This window comes from Heloderma suspectum, chromosome 2 (assembly GCF_057233095.1).
Source record: "Heloderma suspectum isolate Gila_16-S chromosome 2, 16-S_ref, whole genome shotgun sequence".
NCBI classification, from domain to species: domain Eukaryota; kingdom Metazoa; phylum Chordata; class Lepidosauria; order Squamata; family Helodermatidae; genus Heloderma; species Heloderma suspectum.
The window spans coordinates 176,162,260-176,184,570 of NC_139459.1; the positions used below are offsets into that span (position 1 = coordinate 176,162,260).

At 41.9% G+C, this 22,311-nt stretch overlaps 1 protein-coding gene across 8 annotated transcripts in view; it reads left to right on the forward strand.

The window, feature by feature from the left end:
- Nucleotides 1–21,483, forward strand: part of LOC146353374 (synaptonemal complex central element protein 1-like) — a 615,017-nt gene extending 593,534 nt beyond the window's left edge. The window contains exons 1-14 of one of the 8 annotated variants that reach the window (XM_084836335.1): nucleotides 2,901–3,060; nucleotides 5,244–5,306; nucleotides 6,239–6,298; nucleotides 7,319–7,393; nucleotides 8,627–8,674; nucleotides 9,467–9,521; nucleotides 10,830–10,919; nucleotides 11,589–11,652; nucleotides 13,766–13,823; nucleotides 15,032–15,146; nucleotides 15,645–15,734; nucleotides 16,557–16,703; nucleotides 16,923–17,019; nucleotides 21,288–21,430. In XM_084836335.1, the coding sequence (XP_084692461.1) occupies nucleotides 3,042–3,060; nucleotides 5,244–5,306; nucleotides 6,239–6,298; nucleotides 7,319–7,393; nucleotides 8,627–8,674; nucleotides 9,467–9,521; nucleotides 10,830–10,919; nucleotides 11,589–11,652; nucleotides 13,766–13,823; nucleotides 15,032–15,146; nucleotides 15,645–15,734; nucleotides 16,557–16,703; nucleotides 16,923–16,980 (942 nt within the window). In that variant the 5' untranslated portion in view covers nucleotides 2,901–3,041 and the 3' untranslated portion in view covers nucleotides 16,981–17,019; nucleotides 21,288–21,430. Of the gene's footprint in view, nucleotides 1–2,900; nucleotides 3,061–3,932; nucleotides 4,043–5,243; nucleotides 5,307–6,238; nucleotides 6,299–7,318; nucleotides 7,394–8,626; nucleotides 8,675–9,466; nucleotides 9,522–10,829; nucleotides 10,920–11,588; nucleotides 11,653–13,765; nucleotides 13,824–15,031; nucleotides 15,147–15,644; nucleotides 15,735–16,556; nucleotides 16,704–16,922; nucleotides 17,020–21,287 lie in introns of those variants that run through there. The other 7 variants (XM_084836336.1, XR_014788049.1, XM_084836338.1 and 4 more) reach the window with 7 other exon arrangements.
- Nucleotides 21,484–22,311: the final 828 nt, after the last annotated feature.

A 22,311-nucleotide genomic window follows, 5' to 3' on the forward strand; every position in this document is an offset into this window, starting at 1 on the left:
GATACGTTTCTTCCTGGGACCTGTCTTAATTCTCCTGGCTGTTTTCTACTGTAAGAAGCTGTATACTTCATGTGCCCTGAATATACAATATAAAGAGATAAGACAGCTTTCAGTTGTATCTTTCAACATTATTATCATTATTATTTTCCATTATAAACAACACAAAGGTTATAGGGCTGCTGTCTTACCTCTCATTTCCTTTTGCCAAAGAACCTGTCACAGAAAGTCAAAAGTGTAACCTGTAACAACAGAATAAATGGTGTTTCAGTATTTATAACAGGAGAAAATGTTGCATTACGTCTGGATAATAATAATATATAACTTTTATTTATTTTGGGGATCAGCAACAGGCAAGCCAACTGTAACAATCTAGACAAGACTAAAGTAATGATTGGTAGGCCTTGTGATATGAAGGGGATGTAGACTCTTATAACTGGTGGAATTTGGGCCACTCTGGTTGCTCAGGCTGTCAGTCTTGGGGTGCTCATGGATTTATCATTGAGCCTGGATTTCCAGGTAGTGGTAATGATGCTTTCTACCACTTGATGAGGAAGCTGTGGCCTTTTCTCACAGATGCAGATTCTGTGGATTCACAACTTCAAAGCTAGACTACTTTAATGTGCTTTTATGTAGATTGCTTTTGAGAGTTTGAATGCTTCACCTTGTGCAGTGTTACTCACCACCAGGAGGATAGGTTTGTGCCAGTGTCTCTTCTGGCTCTCTGTTATTTTCCAAGCTCAATTCAAGGAGCTGTCAACAACTGATAAAGCCATAAACATCCTCAGCTTAGGACCTTCTACCTTCACCCCTCTGTTACACACCATGACTTTCACAAAGCATTCCCACTTGAGCTTTACATCATCAGATGTGGAATTCTGTCTGCCTGGAGACTTGTAAGAACCTGTATGTCTTCTGAACTCGGCGTAAGACATTTTTAATTCACCCTGGCTTTGATGTCTATAGAGAGAATGGGGTATGGTAGAAGAATTAGTAAACAGTGAGCTGCTCAGAGCCCTTCGGATAGGGTCCAACAAAGTCCCACAAACATACGTTTGTTGTTGTTCAGTCGTTCAGTCGTGTCCGATTCTTTGTGACCCCATGGACCATAGCATGCCAGGCCTTCCTGTCCTCCACTCTCCCCCGGAGTGTGCTCAAGTTCATATTCATTGCATCGGTGATGCTATCTAGCCATCTCATCCTCTGCCGTCCCCTTCTCCTTTTGCCTTCAGTCTTTCCCAGCATCAGGGTCTTTTCCAGGGAGTTTTCTCTTCGCATTAGGTGGCCAAAATATTTGAGCTTCAGCTTCAGTATCTGTCCTTCCAATGAGCACTCAGGGTTGATTTCCTTTAGGATGGACTGATTTGACCTCCTTGCAGTCCAGGGGACTCGTAAGAGTCTTCTCCAGCACCACAGTTCGAAAGCATCAATTCTTCAGTGCTCAGCCTTCCTTATAGTCCAGCTGTCACAGCCATACGTTACTACTGGGAAAACCATAGCTTTGATTAGACGGACCTTTGTCGGCAAGGTGATGTCTCTGCTTCTTATTATGCTGTCTAGGTTTGCCATAGCTTTCCTCCCAAGGAGCAAGCGTCTTTTAATTTCATGGCTACAGTCACCGTCTGCGGTGATCTTGGAGCCCAAGAAAATGAAATCTGTTACTGCTTCCATTTCTTCCCCTTCTATGTGCCAGGAAGTGATGGGGCCAGATGCCATGATTTTAGGTTTTTTAATGTTGAATTTCAAACCAGCTTTTGCACTCTCCACTTTCACCCTCCACAAGAGGCTCTTTAGATCCTCTTTGCTTTCTGCCATTAGGGTGGTATCGTCTGCCTACCTGAGGTTGTTGATAATTCTCCCAGCAATCTTAATGCCGACCTGTGATTCATACATTTCTTCTAAACCTTGGAGGCAGGGGAATGGATCAATTGTCCTAATTGGTTGGTATATATCTGTATCCTTTTTAGTGCTAGATGAAGAATAACAACCCCCACTCTGCTGCTGTTGACACTAGTACAGACATTTGCAAACAATTCCTCATGTAGGCTGATCATTTTCCAGAAATACATGTTTGAATCTTACTCCTTGGTCAAACACTTGAGAGAACCTAACTTACTGACTATGTTGTCAGTCTTTTCTTTGCCTTTCCTCCATCCTGCTTCTCTCCCCTCACTATCCATAACTTGTATCCTGTTAAGATAGAGTACCCCGGTTTCATTACAGTTGTGTAACCTGTCCTAGAATCTGTCGCCTCTAGCCTTAGTTGCACAGTGTCTTAGTACTGTTATAGTTGAGCAGCTCATTAATATTACCACAGTTTCACTGCTTTTGTACTCTTTAGAAAGCTCAATGGAGTGTTCTAAATTCAAATCCCAACAGCCAAATCGTGGCATTTTTCACATTGGCAGCCTCTGATGCTTTGAAGGAGGAGTTGAGCTGTCGTAGATAATGAAACTATACTGATAAGTGCAATTTAAGGAGCCTAATAAAGTATTGGAGACCTGCAATTGTGTTGAGTTTCATAATATTTTTGTTTGTACACGCTTTAACAAAATGTGTGAATAGCAAGCCATTTCAGTTTGGTTACAATTGTGAAACATCCCCACACTGGCTTCCTCACATGTATCACAGCAGCAAGACTGGTACTCTACCATTAATATGCTACGCTTTTTTTTCCTGACAGGAGCCCTACACAGAGGACTGTGTCAGATGTACCATAACACAATCAGTTGTATGAACACCCTTGTCCATGCACATGCTGAACTACCATATTTGAGTAGTATAGATTTAGGCCTAGTTTTCTCTGAGGTGGAAAACCTGTGGTTGAGCTCTGTCGCTTCAGGCTACAGTGAGCAAAAGCTGCTGTGTGAATACAAAACTCAACTTCCCTTCAGGGTGAGGCCATTGCAGCTGGGTGTTTCTGAAGAGCATTGAGGAGTTATACAGTGACAGTTGGAAAAAGGCGGGAAAACATAAAACAGGGTAGAGGATGGAGCCATAGATTGGGAAACTAGAGTCTGAGGAGAAATTAGTCTTAAAAGACTATGGAGGGAAATAATTCAGGTGAGTACTGGTGGGGTGGGGGAAAGAAGAAGAAACCAGAAGCCAAAATGTACAGCAGCTTGGATAACCTGAACACAGATAACTTGAATATGGGAAAGAGGGAAGTTTTCAGAGAGGGAAGCCAGCACCCTCCAGATGGGTTGAACTACAACTCCCAGCATCCACAGCCAGCACAGCCACAGGTTGCATTGTCTGAGGATGATGGGAGTTGTAGTCCAACACATCTGAAGGATGCTGGGATGGAGAAGGCTGTGATACAGGGACTTCAAATGAGGTGTAGGGATGGAAGAGAGGAAAAAATAATTCTTCCAAGAAAGGTTGGGAGAAGGAGTCAAAAGAGGAAAAGCATGTTCAGCTTGACCTAAATAACTGTTACGTATCTGGTTGTTGTTTTTTTTTACAAATCTCAAGTTTGATCAGATCCATATATTTTCTTCCCAGCCATCTTTCTAATTTTTTAAAAAGAAAAACACTTAGGCTTGGTATTAAGCAGTGAGAAAGCAATAAGCATATACAGATTAGCAATGGTCTTTTCTCTCCCCAGCTCTGGGAAAAGTGGTAAACCCAGCTGGAAGTGGAGGATGGTAAATAAGGCAATGCAAGTCATGCTCCTGCTGCCTGGTGTTCCTAATGTTTTGGCCGTGTTTCTCTGTCTGCATACATATGTATTTAGCTTTCTGGAACAAAATTTTCCCTCCAGATGTTATGTTGAGGCCTTCCAAACAAGATTTATTTACTAAAAGAGAAAATAGGTGCTAAGAAAAGAGGTCAAAACCCCGCACTAGTGATCACCAGCTAAGGTTACATTCAGATGCATAGAATGAAGCCTAACAACTCATCTTTATAAAGAAAAACAGCTTTGCGAAGGGGTCCTTTTGGAAGGAGATATGGTTGAGGGTGTTCAATCTTTCCCTGCTAGTTGATTTCCAATTAAAACAGACTGTTTTTAATATTTTGGAAGCCAAATTGGTATAATTGACAGGTAAGTTCTACAAATGGAGACCATTACAGCTATCTGTATATGTAGTGGGTAAATAGGCACTCTTGGAAGATATGTAGTAAATATCCAACCTCTAACTTTAAGGAATTCAGGCCTTGTCTTTTGCCTGTAAGCCAATTTGATGGTTCCCCCCCAGATGTACTTAAACCAGTAAAAACTATAAAGCATCAGACAATATAACAAAAGCAGAAAACCAAAAGAAGCTTTCCCTGATTTGTAATAGATTATTATACTGCTTCGTTATGTTTTATTGTCTTTGTTGTAATGTTTTTATTATTTTATATTCTTGCACTGTTTTTACATAAGTTTTAGACTATGTTACATATGTATTGTGAATTGCTTTTAGAGATTTTAGGATATTAAGTGGTATAAAAATAGTATGTACATATATATGTATGTATAAATAAATAAAACGGCAACAGGAAGATAAAATACAGGCATGCTGAATACTTTTTAAAAGCTGATGCGAACAAGATGGACTTCGTTTGGTGCCCAAAATAGATCAGAATGATGGTGGCAGGTAATGCACATTTAGGGAGGGAGTTCCATAGTCTGGGTACCACCACAGAAAAGGTCAATTTCCTAGTAGCCACCTGGACAGCCTCAGAAGACAGAGACAGATTAAGAGCTTCTGAAGATAAATTTAGCTGCTAAGAATCTTGGCATTCTAGTCAATTTAAGAACTTACTGTTATAATTTCTATTGCCCTTTCCAACTGCAAAGTGTTATAATATTTTTCCTGAGTCTTAACAACCATGTAAAGTAGATCACTACTATTACCATTTTATAGATGGAGACCTAAGGCTGAGAGAACATTTCTTCCATACCAAGCAAGCTGCACAAAGCCTATATGTGCCTATATGTCTGTCTTAAAAAATACACTTGGGTGACTGGGTTGCTTCCAGGTTAGGCTTTTATCACATGAGCGCTGTGCTTCATTCATGGAATTTTATAGGGGTCCAGATATTCCACTTGTAGACATCCCATGTTTTCCTACCGCTTCTTCCATCTTTTTTCTTACAGTGGAAAACCTGTTAAGTAGGTGAAGATGGAATAGTTGCACAACACCTTCTGCTGGTTAGTGCTAGGGCTTCTGTGTTTGGAAGCACCCTGACTTTATGGATGGATGCTGGTTTATGATAACATCTAGACAACTTTGTGTTTGCTCTTGTTCCCTCTCCAGATCCCTGGGATTTTGCATCAAAAATGGAGGAGATCCTGTCACTTGTGAAACAAATGCAGAATGGTATTTTGAAGCTAATCTTAATGGTTAGAGGGAAATACCAGGAAATATCTAGTAGGGGAGTGGGGTATATTGTATAGAGGGTAGATGGGAATTGGGACACTGAGCAGTTTTTTTTCCCCATTTTGGTACTGGAAGGGAATGTCTGACTAGTAGGTAAAGCTGGGCAGCACCTTAGATTTTGCATTTCTAGGTTCTCTTTGTAGCAAATGAAGTCTAGTTTGTTGATCTAACCACAGATGAGATTCAGAATGAGGAGTTCCAAATTTATGAAGGAAGTGTAATCTGGTATATCTACCCTTATGTCAAAGAACTGTGCATTTATACAGTGATAATGTATTTCCATGCCCTCAGGAGGCACAGCCAATCATCACACTACATCATTTATCCAGTTCTTCCGGGTGGGATATGCACAACTTTATGTATGATTAATCAGATATAGTGCCTTTAATATTCTTTAGATGCCAGGAGTGGCCGAACCTGGGCTCATGAGCCCCATATAAGCTCTTGGAGAATTCTGGTCCGTTGTATGGGCTTCTGGTTCCATTGTATGTGTGCGGTGGGGGTGGGGGAGCATGAACAGAGAGGGAGGGACCATTGGTTTAATCAGAAGCTGCAGAAGGAGGGAAAAATGGAAGGTTTGTTGAGGGCTGGAGGGAAAACATGGTGGGAGGGATGTCTGAGGTCAGGGGAAAGTTCTGGGGAGGAAGAAACCAGCACTAGTAACAGGCGGCATAGGAAAAACATCAAGCATGGTATCAAGGTTATTGAATATATAGACTGTTGGTGTTTTGCTCATGCTTTGGAGCTCCAAGTTATGATACTGGCCATGGGGTATATATGGGAAGGAAGGTACAATATGGAAGTTTTAAGATATTAACAGTTCTATTTGCGTAGCATGAAGAATTCAGCTGAAGTTCGACTTCTTTTTGTAGTGCAAAATCTGGAGCCAAAAATTGAAGACCTAGTAAAAAGGATCAATAAACTGCAGCAAGGTAAGAGGAAAAGAGAGTGGTTAGCATTGTTTCTTCTAAGGAGAATCTTTTGTAGAGCAGGATGTACCCCTGGGCAAAGTTTGCCAAGTCTAGACTCTGAGATGGCTGCTGCACTTTAAAGAGCAGAATGTTCCCAGATATGGTTTCCAAAGGGAAAGGAAAAAGGCGGAAGTCATACACAAGTCATTATGTCCATGTCCCATTTGAATGAGGGAGAACTTGCAGAGAAACACAATCAATATTTCTAAAAGCTTTTATTTCTTCCCCCTTTTCCATTACTATTTTAACTGCACGTCTCCCATCACCCTGTATTCACATTAATAATTTATATTTTACTAGTAACATTTACCTTTCTTAAATTACATGAAATAGTATTTATAGTTCACATTGTCCCAAAGGCTCAATGCAGAACAAAAGCAAAATTAATATCATGCTCCCCTTTCTGCTGCAAAACAATACACTTTCCACACATTCTTTGAAATTTTCCCACCCTTTCCCAACAGTCATAACCCTGAGCCCCAAATGTCAGCCGAAATTAGTAGATCGTATAATATTTCTGAAAGAAAGCATGTATGGTCAGATGGCAGAAGGTTTAGTGATGATTCAAGAGTACTGTCATAACCTTTGTTACTGTAATTAACTGGTTGTTTAAGCAGTTAAAATGGTGGCACCATTTTAAAATCTCCTGTGGACAGAGACTTGTCCTCCTTTGGATTGGTTTGGGCATGTGATGGGACTGCATTCCCTTTAGTTTGGAGTAATAAGGAATGATTGATTATTACATCAGAACTAAAACTGTCAGTTATGTTAGGCGGAGCCAGAGATGGAAATAAAAGAGAAGTTACTGGACTAAGACAAACAGTACTAGCTAGAGATTTTTACTACTAACAGCAGCATTTAAACCTTTCTCTCATAGTGTTACTCAGTTGTATCCAGTCCTTGGCTTCAGGTGTCTATTGATCATTTACTCAAACTGTTCTTCCCCTTATCCTAAGTCCTCTGTTGCATTTGTTGTTCCAGCCAAGAAGATATTAAGTGAAGAGCTCTCTGAGGCAAATAAGCATAGTAATACACTACAGAGGGAACTGGAAAAATGTAGGTAATTTCAGCACTATGTAATAAAAACGTGACTAGTGTGGATATAAGGGATGCTTACTGAAACTGCTTGACTCTTGCCTGGATAACTCATCTGCACTTGCTTGTGTTGTGCTTTTTAAAGACCCTGTTAGGATTCAGTTCTAACATGATGCACACAGATGGGACTTAAATGTTTTGCTCTAGACATAAAAGTTCCTTTTTAAGGAGGCACTGGTTTCAGATTTGGGAATAACTCCACTTAAAGTAACATACAGTGTTATAATAATTAGTCATGTCTACACCCAGGATCTTTCCACTCCCCTATTGGGGGGGGGGGTCAGCAGGAATTGGCACCAGGGCAAATTAAAAACGGTTGTGGTCCTCTTAGAGCATTGCTGCCGAAAGTTCAATTTTTCATGGCTTGGAGACACTGTTCTAGTTTGAAGACATTGGGAAAAAAGTTGCTGTTGCCCACTCTGCTGCTCAAAATTATGTATCATGTGTCTCCAGTTTTCTCCTCTACCAGCAGTATTCAATGACCAGATTCATATGTATTGACAACCCATGGGTTGTTTAAACCATGGGCTGTCATGAACAAGTGGGAGTGAGCAAGCGTGCTGCCTCTGGCGCGTTGCTCACTTCTGCTTTCTGTTAGCAACCTACAATAAAAACTTACTGAGTAGATACGCTTACTGAAATGATGTAATTATTTTAATAATTGCCAATGTACTACATGATCTTTTGCCCATTTTGCACTTCTCTCCACGTTGTGACCAGGACACAGGCACCCCTATCACTTCACTCTAGTTAAACTACTATTAATCCAGATTCCACAAAGAGAGATCAAATTGATACAAGAGCAGAATGAGCTCTGCACAAGATCTATACTCTAGTCAGATCTTCATCACACGGCATATATATATTACAGTGTGGCTAACCTTCTGCAACTGCAAATCTTGGGGAAGATTTGCCTGAAGTACTTCCCGTACTACTTTTCTCTGAACAGGTCCTCACTGGTGTTGGAAATATATTCTGGCAGTTCTATGATCTATAATTTTCAAACACCACTTTGAAAAAAAACTACATAATAACATTACTGGTAATAGCTCTTTCCAGACCGTGCATTGCCCAGATAGCATAAAAGCACAAACTGGGGTCTATGGCATAAAAGCACAAACTGGCGTCTCTTCTACTTATCTCCCTGGTAATATAATAAAGATAGTAGCTGAGAGAGTTCTTCTTCTCTTGTAGTGAATGCTGAGAAGTCAACGCTTGAGGAAATATGGAGTGAGAAGAAAGGTGACAGCAAGTTTGGGCATGCTTATTTGAGGGCTTCAGCATAATCTGTTTTAGCACGCATCCAAAACATCTCCCCTTGAGGTTGCGCATTTGTTGCAGGAACGGTCCCTTTTCTCAGGACTATATGTAATTTTTATCTGAAAAATGTGAAAACCTCCCCCAGATTGTGCATTAATTATTACTATGATTGCAGTATAAATGTGGTTTTGAGAGCATTACATAGATACCTGTTGAATATTGTCTGTGGCAACACTAGTGAAGAGCAATACAATTCTCCCTCTCCTCAGCACACATACCATTTTATATGGGCTTAATTTAAGTTTTGAAAAATTATCTGGCTGTACTTTCCCCCATTGTGCAACCCTTGTGCTGGAGCACACAATTAGACATCCTCTTTTTAAGTTTCAAAGAGCAACAACACTACCCATTCTTCCCCACTGCTACCTATTTTGTAAACTTTTTGTTCCTTCAAAATTGTTCTTTTAATAAATTCTTTTATTAATACATAAAACAGTATACATCATATCATTATACAACACAATCAATAGACATATTCAGTTATGTTAGTTACTCAACAAAAACACCTGGCATGACGCCACATACAGACATCTAAGACTGATTTGAGTATTACATAGCTCATAACATCACATAGAAATGTCTAAGAATGAATCTGGAAACTGAGAATATTGATGTCAGTTCAAAGCTAGAGATCAAATGACCTTAGCAGAAATGTTAATGCATAAGAGGAGCAATTGAACTATGAAGAAGCTCTAACCCTCATCTTCCTTGTAGAGGCCCGGAAAATCATGCAACTGCATTGTGAAGAGACAGAAGCTGAGATGCAGAGGTGAGCTGTGGCTCAGCTGGAGTGCTTCCAGATGGAGGGCTCCTAGCACTATCAATAAAAAGGCATTGTGCAACAATTCCAACTTTTCCTCCTTAATAATTTTTTTTCTGGAAAGAAAAAAGATGGAAAAAGCAGTGGGAAAACATGAGAGGCTTACAAGTAAAACACGATGATGATGTCTGGACCCCCTGGAAGTACCTCATGTTAAGAATTAGACATTAGTCTTGCTCCTTTAGTTATCTTTGCTTATTTTTTGTGTCAGATTTCTTAATGTGTTGCTTAATTTTCAGGGATCCCTAGTAAGTGGTATCATAAACTATTGACCAGTACTTTGGGAGGAAATAATATTAAGCACTGAAGAGTTTATACGCAAAGGAAAGAGATATAATTAAATTCATAGCTGTAACCAAAAAGATCCATTAACTCAGGCTCAGTTAGTTATGCCGATACTACCCCTTTATAAACACTTTATTTGTTTGGTGGAAACATACATTTGCTATATTTTGCCATCCATCCATTAACTATATTTGATAGGCAGCAGGATGATTCAGAAGCAGCCTGGTCCCACACGTGAGTAGGCACTTACATCTGAACCAACTATCTGGATTGACCTAGGAAAGAAGGGAGAGGAAAGTGTAAGCGAGTATTATTGATTCTATTCCTGTCTTTGGGAGAAAACAGGTTCTAAAGATTCTAGAACAAGGGAAGCTGGGAACTTATAAAGGCTTTTCTTTCCCTTGGCGTTTGGAGCCATGGCTAGTGGTTAGAGTATGAGGATAACTTGGATGGTTGATTTTTTGGGGATGGGCTGACTAATAGGGTACTCGAGCTCTTTTGCAAAGCATCTTACACTTTTCCTTATGGCCACGAGGAATAGGAGCTTTCAAAAGGTCATACCATCAGTGGAGGCTGGTGAGCCCGATTTTGGTGGGGCCGTGATTCCATTCTGGGTTTTAGTCAGAACCAGCCAGAACTCTAAAGGAGCTATCCAAAGTGCTGAAACCTAGCCCCAAAATGGTTTCAGCACCTTGTATAGCTCTTTTAGAGTTCTGGCTGGTTCTGACTGAAACCAACAATGGAACCACAGACCCACCAAAATCAGAGCCACCAGCTCCCACTGTGTACCTTTTGTCTCCAGGCCTGACAATTCATAAGAGATCTGTGTACAGTTACTTGAATACAACATAGTGTAGAACCACTGTATTAACTCCGCTTCTAGCAAATTGTGGAAAAATAATGCCTCCGCAATGTCAAAGGGCACTAAAGTGGAAGCAAACTGGCTCTCAGTGCTGGTGTCTTGTTTATCAGGCAGCAGAAACTGAACTTGGAGTGTAAGCAGCGAATTCAGGAACTCACAACCAAGATCCACAAGGAGAAACTGAGGCAAAGTGAGCAGAGGTATTTCCTAGAACCTTATCACAAGAGCCTGTTGCATCACCTTCTGATTTCAATTAATCCGTGTATGTCTTGTTTTATCAAGAATGCCATAACATTTAGTTTCATCAAATGATATTTCTGGCTATCTGCCCTCATTCCCCCAGCAAATTACTTCCTGCAGAATAAAGTTGCCGTGCCTGAGGGCATGTATCATAACGCAATTTATATAAATCTGTGGTCTGGTCACATTCACAATACCCAGATAATTCAAACAGATTGCTGGTAGGTTTAGGACTTACAAAAGAAAATACCACTGTATGGAATTTATTACACAAGAGGTGGTGATGACCCCTAGTTTAAATAGCTATTAAAATGGTCTAGATAAATTGATGCAGGATAGTCTAGCAATTACTATTAGCTATATGCCTCCATATTCAGAGGCCGTATATTCCTGATTACAAAGTGCAGAGGACAAGCAGGACGTAATTGTTATTTCCATTTTGCCCTGCTTGTGAGCTTCTCTGGGACAGATGGATAGCTCCTGTTGAATACTGTGTGCTGGACTAGATGGGCCCTTGGTCTGATGTAGCATAGGCAGTTCCTTGCCTTGGGAATATTCTGCTGTCTGCCTTGCAGCAATTTTACTCTGCCCTACTGCTGCCCTGAGTTTATTTTATTTTTTGCTTTCAGATTGGAATTTGAGCAGCTACTTGATGAATTGATGGAGAAGCACAAGAGTCTCTGGGAGCTTTATGTAAGGACCAGGTCCTTGTCTTTAATATGAATTATAGTGTTCTTGCAGTATGGCTGAAAATGTTCTTTTGCATGTGACAGTATGTGAATATAGCAGAACAGAGAGTTGTGAATTCTTGAATTCTATCCCTAGCTTTAGAAATAGACTGACATCAAATGAACTAGATACATTTGAGGGTAACTGGAAACAGAGGCTGCTGGGTTCTATGCCTAGATTCAGAAGTGTGATAGAATCTAGTAGTGCTAAGTAGCAAGGATGGAAGCTAGGGGAGAGCTCCTCAGTTTTCTTCTGATGGATATAGTATAAGGTTGGGAAGATGTGTCAGGAGCAGCAGCTGGTACATTGCAGACGTAAGGGCTGTATGGGGCTGTGATGAACATGGGAAGGAATGTTGCTATTTGTTCATGGACTGGTTGCTGTCTGTGGATCTTTGGGCCCTCTACTGGGCCTGACTTGTGCCTCAGCTTTGCTTTGCCTTTCACCAGTCTCCATTCCTGTGTCCACCTCTCTCTCTCTCTCTGCCTGCCTGCAGCTTCCAGGCAGTGGTTCAACAAGGACTGGACCTTGGGGCCAAGGTCCAGGGCCCCACAGACCAGGAGGGGAGGGGCAAGTGACCACCCAGAGAGTGGCAGGTGATGGGGGCATCAGTGTATCAGAAGCAAACTCCATCTATTCCTGTAGTCATGATGGTGCTACGATTTAAGTGAGCTTAACATGTAAAACTGCACATCTTCAGATAGATTTTTTTTAAAATCAGGGTTGGCTAACATTTTAACATACAAGGAATGTAGAAGCATGGAATGGTGGTTGTGTGTGTGTGTGTGTGTTGCGGGGAGAGAAATGTTAATTGTGTGCCTCACAACTCAAGCAATATACATGGTTGTCTATAAGTCCATTAAGTCTATTGTCAAAAATTACTTAGCTGTACCACTGCTTCCAGGAGAATGGTCAGCTTGCACCATATAGGATAAGACAAGATGAGATGTTAGGCTGAAATGGGCTGGGCTGTTGGCACTTTGGTACTGATATAGGTTCAATGACTCATGGAGAAAACCTTTAGCCACTGTAACTGTTATGCCCAGTATGTCTTTAACAAAAGTACCTGACATACACTGAGGACTCTTGTATGGCCCAGAGCAGCAAGAGCATCTACCCAAAGAGATACAAATATTAGCTCTATTCAGGTGTTTGGTACCTGTGGGTACCGAACGCATGTCAGGACTATTGAGAATATATGGGCTAGCCCTGTCCCCTAGACATTGATATGTGTGCTTCCCATGCCCCCCTCCCTCTTGCCATGTTGTTGCTGTCACTCTGTGGGCCATATCTAAGTGCATAGGGCTTCCTCTACAGGGGCTGGAACCTTGATTGACATGTCCCATCTGCATGTTGAGTCCTACATGCATACATCTGTATTCACATAGGCCCTCTTAAGACTGACACAGATCTGACATATAAGCCAGGAGGATGTGGCTGGTGTACACATCTGTGAATAGCTCCTTCATGTATCTGGAATCCACCACTGTTGTCTTGTTAAGAGAAAACTAGGTGCAAAGCTCGGGATCTATTAATCTCCTGTATTTTTAAAAAAGTGTTAATAACAGTCATGGGAGGTAAGGATTAGGATCAGTATCATGATCCCAGGAGAGAGGTTTTCTTAATTATTAAAACAACAATAACAAAATAATTTCAAAAATGATTATTATTTATTATTATTCCAACTTTTACAGGTTTCCATTTCCCTGTGATATTTTCCTGATTAAAATACCCCTTCCCCCAAGCTGATATTTGCCCTATGGAACAAAACCTGCAGGTACTCATATACCTATAAGGTTTTGCCTTGTGAAGCTTTGATATGTGTGTGTGTGTTTGTGTGTGTGTAAGTAATTTTAAGTGGGGAAATGGTGCTGGGAGAAAAGGTTAAAGCCTCTCCCCTGGTGATCTGGTCCCTGACAAAACCCCCCCCCCCCCCATGGCTGTTATTAGCACTTTAAGAAATCCACTGGAGACCCTATTCACAGATCTCCTGCATCACATCTACTTTGGTCCTTAGTGGCAACATGAGTCATGGTTCTTGTTCCTCTCCATTGTATACTGTCTGCTGTCTTTTCAGGCCAGGGAGAAGCCAGTGGCTGACATGAGAGAGAGTAAGGAACGTTTGCTAAGTGAAGGTGAGAGACTGCAGGTTTTTGAATATTTTAGGGCACCACTATATTCAAGGGTTATTACAAATGATAATTTTTAACACTGTCATCACGCAGTTGTTACTTACCTGTCATGTGAGATCCAAGCACCTTTCTTCAAAGTTGTACTACTGTTGTGGAATGTTACATTTTTTTAGTTTAGTACTTAATATTTATTTTCTTGTTGCTGGAAAAATCCAGTTCCCACCCTCTTAGATAGCATGACCATTGCTTTTATGCATGCGGTGTGGAATGTGCTTATTGCTAAAGAAGAAAAAGGAAAGGAAAAAAAGCAGCAAGCACTGGCAAGATTGCACCCTGCCCCTGCATCACTGTCCTGTTGTTGCTTCGAAAAATTACAACTTTGAAAGCACTCGCTCCCTATCTCTGGTGCTGAAGCACATTTTCCCTAATTTTTTTAAAGCAGCAAATATAAGTATAGATATTAGGATTGTATATTAACCTTGGATAAAGCACAAGTCCAAGGTGAATATCCCCACCTCAGAGATATTAATCACCTCGAGATTCTAAGGCAACCCATGTCCAAAGCAGTCTGAGGTGAAGTGGGCTGGCTCTGAAACTTCAGAATTGCCTCAGAGCCACAGGGAGGGTATGCATAATGTTTTTTCTGGTCAATTCAATATATTTTGAACCTCCCCCATGCTCTCCATAAATGGAAAATGCCAGGCATGGAGGAGGGGTGAAGCAGAGGAATAGAGAATAATGTTGTGACTGGCAGATCTAGTTTCAGTCAGGGAATAACTTTACCAGGGCCTGCCTTTCACTTTCAATCACAGTGCTTTCAGGAGAGATGTAGAATAATATATCAGAAGAAGCTGTTTCACTGCCTTCTCTGCTCTTTGTCATGCTTTGGGAACAATGGTGGCAGCAGTGTTCAGGGCCTCTGTGGATTCCAAGAACGGCTTGAGAACCACAGCTAACAGGGAGATGGTGTCTCACTGCTGACTGTTCAGTGGGTGGCTGACATCAAGCTCCCTGATCCTGGCAACCTCATGAATGGTCCTCTGTTGTTTGGCCCGCCTCTCAAGCATCACAGACGTGGAGTTCCACTGAGTCCCCACACCCTGAGTCAAGCCCTGTCCTCTACAGTTCCTCTGTACTTTCTACCTGTGGCAGAAAGGGCTTCTTTACTTTGATGTGCGTTAAAATGCTCTTGTGTTGTAATATTCCCTCAGAAAAACTGATCCAGGAGAAACTGGCCCATGTTCAAGATGAGTTAGATTTGCTGAGCCAGTCGGCCTTAAGTGAGGAGAGGAAATTTGTGAAGAGCCAGCAGGCTACAGCTGCCCTGTGAGTGTAGAGCAACCTGAACTCTGTTTAGAGTTAGACTCCATCTAAATATCTGTGCTGCTTCTATACAGTATCCAGTAAAATGATCAATTTGAAAATTACCTTTTTTAATCAACAAAGACTTGTACAGTAGGCAAACAGTGGATCTTTTTAAAACAAGTATAATCTTTCTAACAGTATGGCAACCAATAATGAATACCTTGAGCAAAGTAACATGAGAAGCCACTAGAACAGCCTTCCCCATCTTGGTGCCCTCCAGACATTTTGGGGTTCAACCCCCATTAGTCCTAGCCAGCATGGCCAATGGTCAAGAATGCTGGGAATTGTAGACCAAAAATCTGGAAGGCATATCAGGGGTCTCTCACACTGTGTTCCATCCACCAGGGGACTCCTAGGATATATATGTATGTCACACACACACACACCTCACCCAGAAGGCAAGTAGCACCCTGTTAAACTTGGCTTAAAAAAACTTCTCACTGCCCCTTTTATCTGCAGGGAGCTATTTCAAGAGGAAAATAAGAAAGCAAAAGAATATCTGGAAGCAGCCTCCAAGTGCAATTCTGATTTGCAGCAGAGATGCAGCAGGTGAGCTGAAGGGTGTGACTATGCTTAGCATGAGCAAGCTGGGGGTTCAGTTCTCTAGGATTTACCTCTGGAAGATGAGAGGTTCTAGGCCAGGGGGCTGGGATCTAGGACAGGTAGCTTAATTTTATGTCCTTGGAACATAGTGCTTTGTTGTTATTCTTGATGTTGAAGGATTCCTCTGTAAAGTGAGATACAACTTCTAGACTTCGTATTTCATTAGTTTTAAATATTTGGGATCTAATAGGATTTGGGCAAAACTTAATGTTGGCTGTTTCTATAAATTTTTCTCAAATATTCTTAATATCTCTTGTTCTTTTTAATGTCTGGAAATATGTTGTGGGTTGCTTCTGGCACAATATTTCGTAGCTTCCACTCTGTGGAAAGTGATAGTTGTAACTACACCACTTTGGGCATTTCTACACCAGCCTAAAATCCTGCATTTAAAACAGGGCTTTCTGCTTCCGTTTAAAATGCAGGATCACCACTGACTCCCTTTACATATGCTTCCTCCCCCCTTCTCCCCGTATCTGAGTCTTCCATTATCTGTCATTGATCTTGCACCTTTTCTTGCCACTTTTTGACAGAGGAAACTGAAGCGGAACACAACAGGGTAATTTGATAGCTCATTATCTGCGATCTCTCTAAAAATGGAACAAAGGGCATTTAGTGCAGGAGGGTCACGGCGTCATGTAAAGAGCCCACAAACTTCCGTGAAGGAGCAATCTCAACAGCAGGATAAAAGCTCCGTGTGATGGAGCCCTTTGTATCATTATGCCTATTTGGATGTACTTCAGGGTTCCTAATGTAGTTTATGCTCCTCAGAATGATGACAGAACGATTGGGTTGTAGGCTCATCCTCCCACAACCTGGTGCCCTCCAGATGTTTATGACTACAACTTCCCTACAACCAGCATGGGCAGTCACCGGGGATGATAGGATATGTAGCTCAAAACATCTGAAGGACTCCAGGTAAGGCTGCTATAGCTTATCACCTTCAGCTAATCACCTGTTAAGCCATGATTGTTATATTATTTGCCCCTGGGGAAGGGTGAAACCAAAACACATTGGGCATTTTGTACCTTTGATTAAAATTCTCTACATACTGCAGCAACTTTTGAGGCTTTGCATGTACTTGTTGGCTCTTTCTCCTGCTTGTTCTTTATTCCAACTTTTCCATCTCTCTTTCAGACTAAAAGCAAAGCTAGAGGACTTTGGGTTGGAGAATGATAGCGTCAAAGAATACTAACTTGGGTTGCTGAATGCTGCAGCAGAAGATGGAGTACAGGTTAAGAGTTGGATCCAATGCTGTCATTCTGCTGTTGGAAGCAGTTTCAGTGGAATTGGGAGAGGGAAATGCTCGGTCCACCCTCCGGCACATCTTGAAATCAGCTCTTGAGGAGTGGAAAACTCTCCAGAGCAGATTTTCAGGTGGTGTGGAAGGCTGCAAGGAGAGGAAGGAGGGGAAAAGTCCTGTGATATTGTTGTTGTTGTTCAGTCGTTCAGTCGTGTCCGACTCTTCGTGACCCCATGGACCATAGCACGCCAGGCCTTCCTGTCCTGCGCTCTCTCCCGGAGTGTGCTCAAGTTCATATTCATTGCATCCGTGATGCTATCTAGCCATCTCATCCTCTGCTGTCCCCTTCTCCTTTTGCCTTCAGTCTTTCCCAGCATCAGGGTCTTTTCCAGGGAGTTTTCTCTTCGCATTAGGTGGCCAAAATACTGGAGCTTCAGCTTCATTATCTGTCCTTCCAATGAGCACTCAGGGTTGATTTCCTTTAGGATGGACTGATTTGACCTCCTTGCAGTCCAGGGGACTCGTAAGAGTCTTCTCCAGCACCACAGTTCGAAAGCATCAATTCTTCGGCGCTCAGCCTTCCTTATAGTCCAGCTCTCACAGCCATACGTTACTACTGGGAAAACCATAGCTTTGATTAGACGGACCTTTGTCGGCAAGGTGATGTCTCTGCTTCTTACTATGCTGTCTAGGTTGGCCATAGCTTTCCTCCCAAGGAGCAAGCGTCTTTTAATTTCATGGCTACAGTCACCGTCTGCGGTGATCTTGGAGCCCAAGAAAGTAAAATCTGTCACTGCTTCCATTTCTTCCCCTTCTATATGCCAGGAAGTGATGGGGCCAGATGCCATGATCTTAGTTTTTTTAATGTTGAGTTTCAAACCAGCTTTTGCACTCTCTTCTTTCACCCTCCACAAGAGGCTCTTTAGATCCTCTTCGCTTTCTGCCATTAGGGTGGTATCGTCTGCATATCGAAGGTTGTTGATAATTCTCCCAGCAATCTTAATTCCGACCTCTGATTCATCCAACCCGGCATTTCTCATGATGTACTCTGCATATAAGTTAAATAAGCAGGGTGACAATATGCAGCCTTGTCGTACTCCTTTCCCAATTTTGAACCAATCGGTTGTTCCATGTCTGGTTCTTACTGTTGCTTCTTGACCCTCGTACAGGTTTCTCAGGAGACAGGTAAGGTGGTCTGGTACTCCCATCACTTTAAGAATTTGCCACAGTTTGTTGTGATCCACACAATCAAAGGCTTTAGCGTAGTCAATGAAGCAGAAATAGACGTTTTTCTGGAATTCTCTTGCTTTCTCCATGATGCAGCGAATGTTGGCGATTTGATCTCTAGTTCCTCTGCCTCGTCTAAACCCAGCTTGTACTTCCGGTAGTTCTCGGTTCGCATACTGCTGAAGCCTAGCTTGTAGGATTTTGAGCATCACCTTGCTGGCATGTGAAATGAGCGCAATGGTGCGGTAGTTTGAACACTCTTTGGCGTTGCCCTTCTTTGGAATTGGAATGTAAACTGACCTTTTCCAGTCTTGTGGCCACTGTTGAGTGTTCCAGATTTGTTGGCATATTGAATGCAGCACTTTAACAGCATCATCTTTTAGGATTTTAAATAGCTCAGCTGGAATACTGTCATCTCCGCTAGCTTTGTTGTTACTAATGCTTCCTAAGGCCCACTTGACTTCTCTCTCTAGGATGTCCGGCTCAAGTTCAGTGACCACACTATCATGGCTATCAGGGACATTCAGATCTTTCCTGTATAGTTCTTCTGTGTATTCTTGCCACCTCTTCTTAATCTCATCTGCTTCTGTTAGGTCCCTGCCTTCTTTGTCCTTTATCATGCCCGTCTTTGCACAAAACGTTCCCTTGCGATCTCCAATTTTCTTGAAGAGATCTCTAGTCTTTCCCATTCTGTTGTTTTCCTCGATTTCTTTGCATTGTTCATTTAAGAAGGCCTTCTTGTCTCTCCTTGCTATTCTCTGGAACTCTGCATTCAGTTGGGTATATCTTCCCCTTTCTCCCTTGCTTTTCGCTTCCCTTCTTTCTTCAGCTACTTGTAAACCCTCATCAGACAGCCACTTTGCTTTCTTGCATTTCTTTTTCTTTGGGATGGATTTCGTTGCTGCCTCCTGAACAATGTTACGGACCTCCGTCCATAGTTCCTCAGGCACTCTGTCTATCAGGTCTAATCCCTGAAATCTATTCCTCACCTCCACTGTATATTCATCAGGGATATGATTTAGGTCATACCTGAACGGTTTAGTGGTTTTCCCGACGTTCTTCAATTTAAGCCGAAATTTTGCAAGAAGCAGCTCATGATCTGAGCCACAGTCAGCTCCAGGTCTTGTTTTTACTGACTGTATGGAGCTTCTCCATCTTTGGCTGCAAAGGACATAATCAATCTGATTTCGATATTGACCATCTGGTGACGTCCATGTGTAGAGTCGCCTCTTGTGCTGTTGGAAAAGAGTGTTTGCTATGATCAGCATGTTCTCTTGGCAAAACTCTATTAGCTTTTGTCCTGCTTCATTTTGTACACCAGGGCCATGCCTGCCTGTTATCCCGGTGATTTCTTGACTTCCTACTTTAGCATTCCAATCCCCTATGATGAAGAGGACATCTTTTTTTGGTGTTAGTTCTAGAAGGTGCTGTAGGTCTTCATAGAACCGATCAACCTCAGCTTCTTCGGCCTCAATGGTTGGGGCATAGACTTGAATTACTGTGATGTTGAATGGTTTGCCTTGGATTCGTACTGAGATCATTCTATCATTTTTAAGATTGTACCCCAGTACTGCTTTTCCCACCCTTTTGTTGACTATGAGTGCTACTCCATTTCTTCTAAGGGATTCTTGGCCACAATAGTAGATATGATGGTCACCTGAATTAAATTCGCCCATGCCTGTCCATTTTAGTTCGCTGATTCCCAAGATGTCGATGTTCAATCTTGCCATCTCATGTTTGACCACCTCCAGCTTACCTTGATTCATTGATCTGACATTCCAGGTTCCTAAACAATATTGTTCTTTACAGCATCGGATTTTCTTTTCACCACCAGACACATCCACAGCTGAGTGTCCTTTCGGGTTTGGCCCAGCCGCTTCACTCTTTCTGGCGCTACTTGGAAATGCCCTCTGCTCTTCCCCAGTAGCATATTGGACACCTTCCGACCTGAGGGGCTCATCTTCCGGCGTCATATCTTTTAGCCTTGTGATACGTTCCATGGGGTTTTCTTGGCAAGAATACTGGAGTGGGTTGCCATTTCCTTCTCCAGGGGACCACATTTTGTCAGAACTCTCTGCCATGACCTGTCCATCTTGGGTGGCCCTGCACGGCATAGCTTATGGCTTCACTGAGTTACGCAAGCCCCTTCGCCACAACAAGGCAGTGATCCATGAAGGGGATATTACTAGAATGTGATATTACTAGAATTCTAACATGACGTTACTGATCAGAAGCTAATTAGTGATTAGCAAGCTATATGTAAAGCAGAGGCAAACTATAGTAGGAGCAGTAAACAAATTTGCTATTCTGAAGAATGATCATGTGAGAGAAGATATGATGAATGGAACAAAAGAGAAAAGATTGAGCAACCTAGGGGCATTTCTACACCAGCCTAAAATCCTGCATTTAAAATGGGGCTTTCTGCTCCCGTTTTAAATGCAGGATCACAACTGACTCCCTTTACATACGCTCCCCTTCCTCCCTCCTCCTCCTTCTCCCTGTATCTAAGTCTTCCGTTATCTTTCATTGCTCTCTCTCCTCTTCTTGCCGCTTTAACTCTTTTCTCAGAGGAAACTGAAGCGGAACACAACACAATGGGGGTAATTTGATAGCTCATTATCTGCAATCTATTTTAAAACGGAACAAAGGGCATTTAGTGCAGGAGGGTCTGGGCTCAATCTCAATCGCAGGATAAAAGTCGGGTGTGAAGGAGCCCTTAGGCTGGACTCAGGGTGGACTCTGAGGTGCTGATGATGTGCTGATGATCATGTGGATGTGCTGATGATGCAGAAGGGCCAGTAAATTGCTGGGATGTAGGACGTTTGTGCTGGTAATGTTAAGGATTAGAGAGAAGGAGAGAGCCAGGCAAAAATGTGGGTTTCTTGGTGAAAGCAGATTGTGGGGAATGTTGTAGTTGTTAAACTAGGGTTTGTTTACTGAACATTCCAACTCTTCTTTCCTCTCTCAATTCAATGGAGGAGGTGCCATAGGGATTTCAGAACTAACTCCCTCATTTCATCTCTCTCCACCAGGAAGAGCCTTGCTTTTATCATCAAGAAAAATAGTCATCCCAATGGAATCCTGGGTGCTATGCTTCATCCTCAATTTTGGCAAGCCATTTGTTGTTAATGAATTGCTATTATCTCTCTTGTTAATAAAGGAATTTAATGATTTCTTTGTTTAGTTTTTAATGTTCATTGCGGCAAAGAGCTTTCAGCTATATCCCCTATCAAAAGGAACTACTGATCCAAAATTCAAATGTCATTTTGAAGTTTTCAATGAAGCTGAGTGGTGGGAGATTCATGACAGATAAAAGCAAGTACTTCTTCACACAAGAATCGACACAAGATGTCGTGACAGCTGCCAACCTGAACAGCTTTAAAAGATTAGAGAAATTCATGGAGGGTAAGGCTATTAATGGCTACTAGTCATGATGGCTATATATTGCCTCCAGTATCAGAGGCAGTATTCCTCTCAGTACCAGTTGCTGGGGAACATGAGTGGGAGGGTGCTGTTGCACTCATGTCCTGCTTTCGTGGGCTTCCATGGAGTGTATGTGTGATTCTGTATCAGAACTAAGGGCTTCACAGAAGTATCTTTTTACTCTTCCCAAAAGCAGGATTTCTGGTGGCGCTTTCAAGCCTACATGTGTAGAATCTGTTCAGACCTGCCAACGTAATCCTGCTCCCTGATCTATCGGTGATCAGTTGCATCATCTGAAGGATGCTCTTGTTTTTGTCTCACTATTATCTCTGATCAAACAGGTTTAGCAGGTATTTGAAGTACTAGCAAAACTTGTTCAACTGGAGGACATAGTGGGGGCAGAAAAGTGAATGTGCACATCACAGCAGTCATGCTTCAATCAATGATATCAACAATCTAAAATTAAAACAAAAGACCCCCAGTATTTGGAATTCTGAAATCAACATTTTTGTGAAATGAATTAATTTGGCTCCAACTAAAACCTGCTATATAGCACTCTTTGTACATATTTCTAGTCCAATTTTAACTTACAGGGGGAGGAATCCTATGGCTGCTAGACAGTGGCTAGACGGC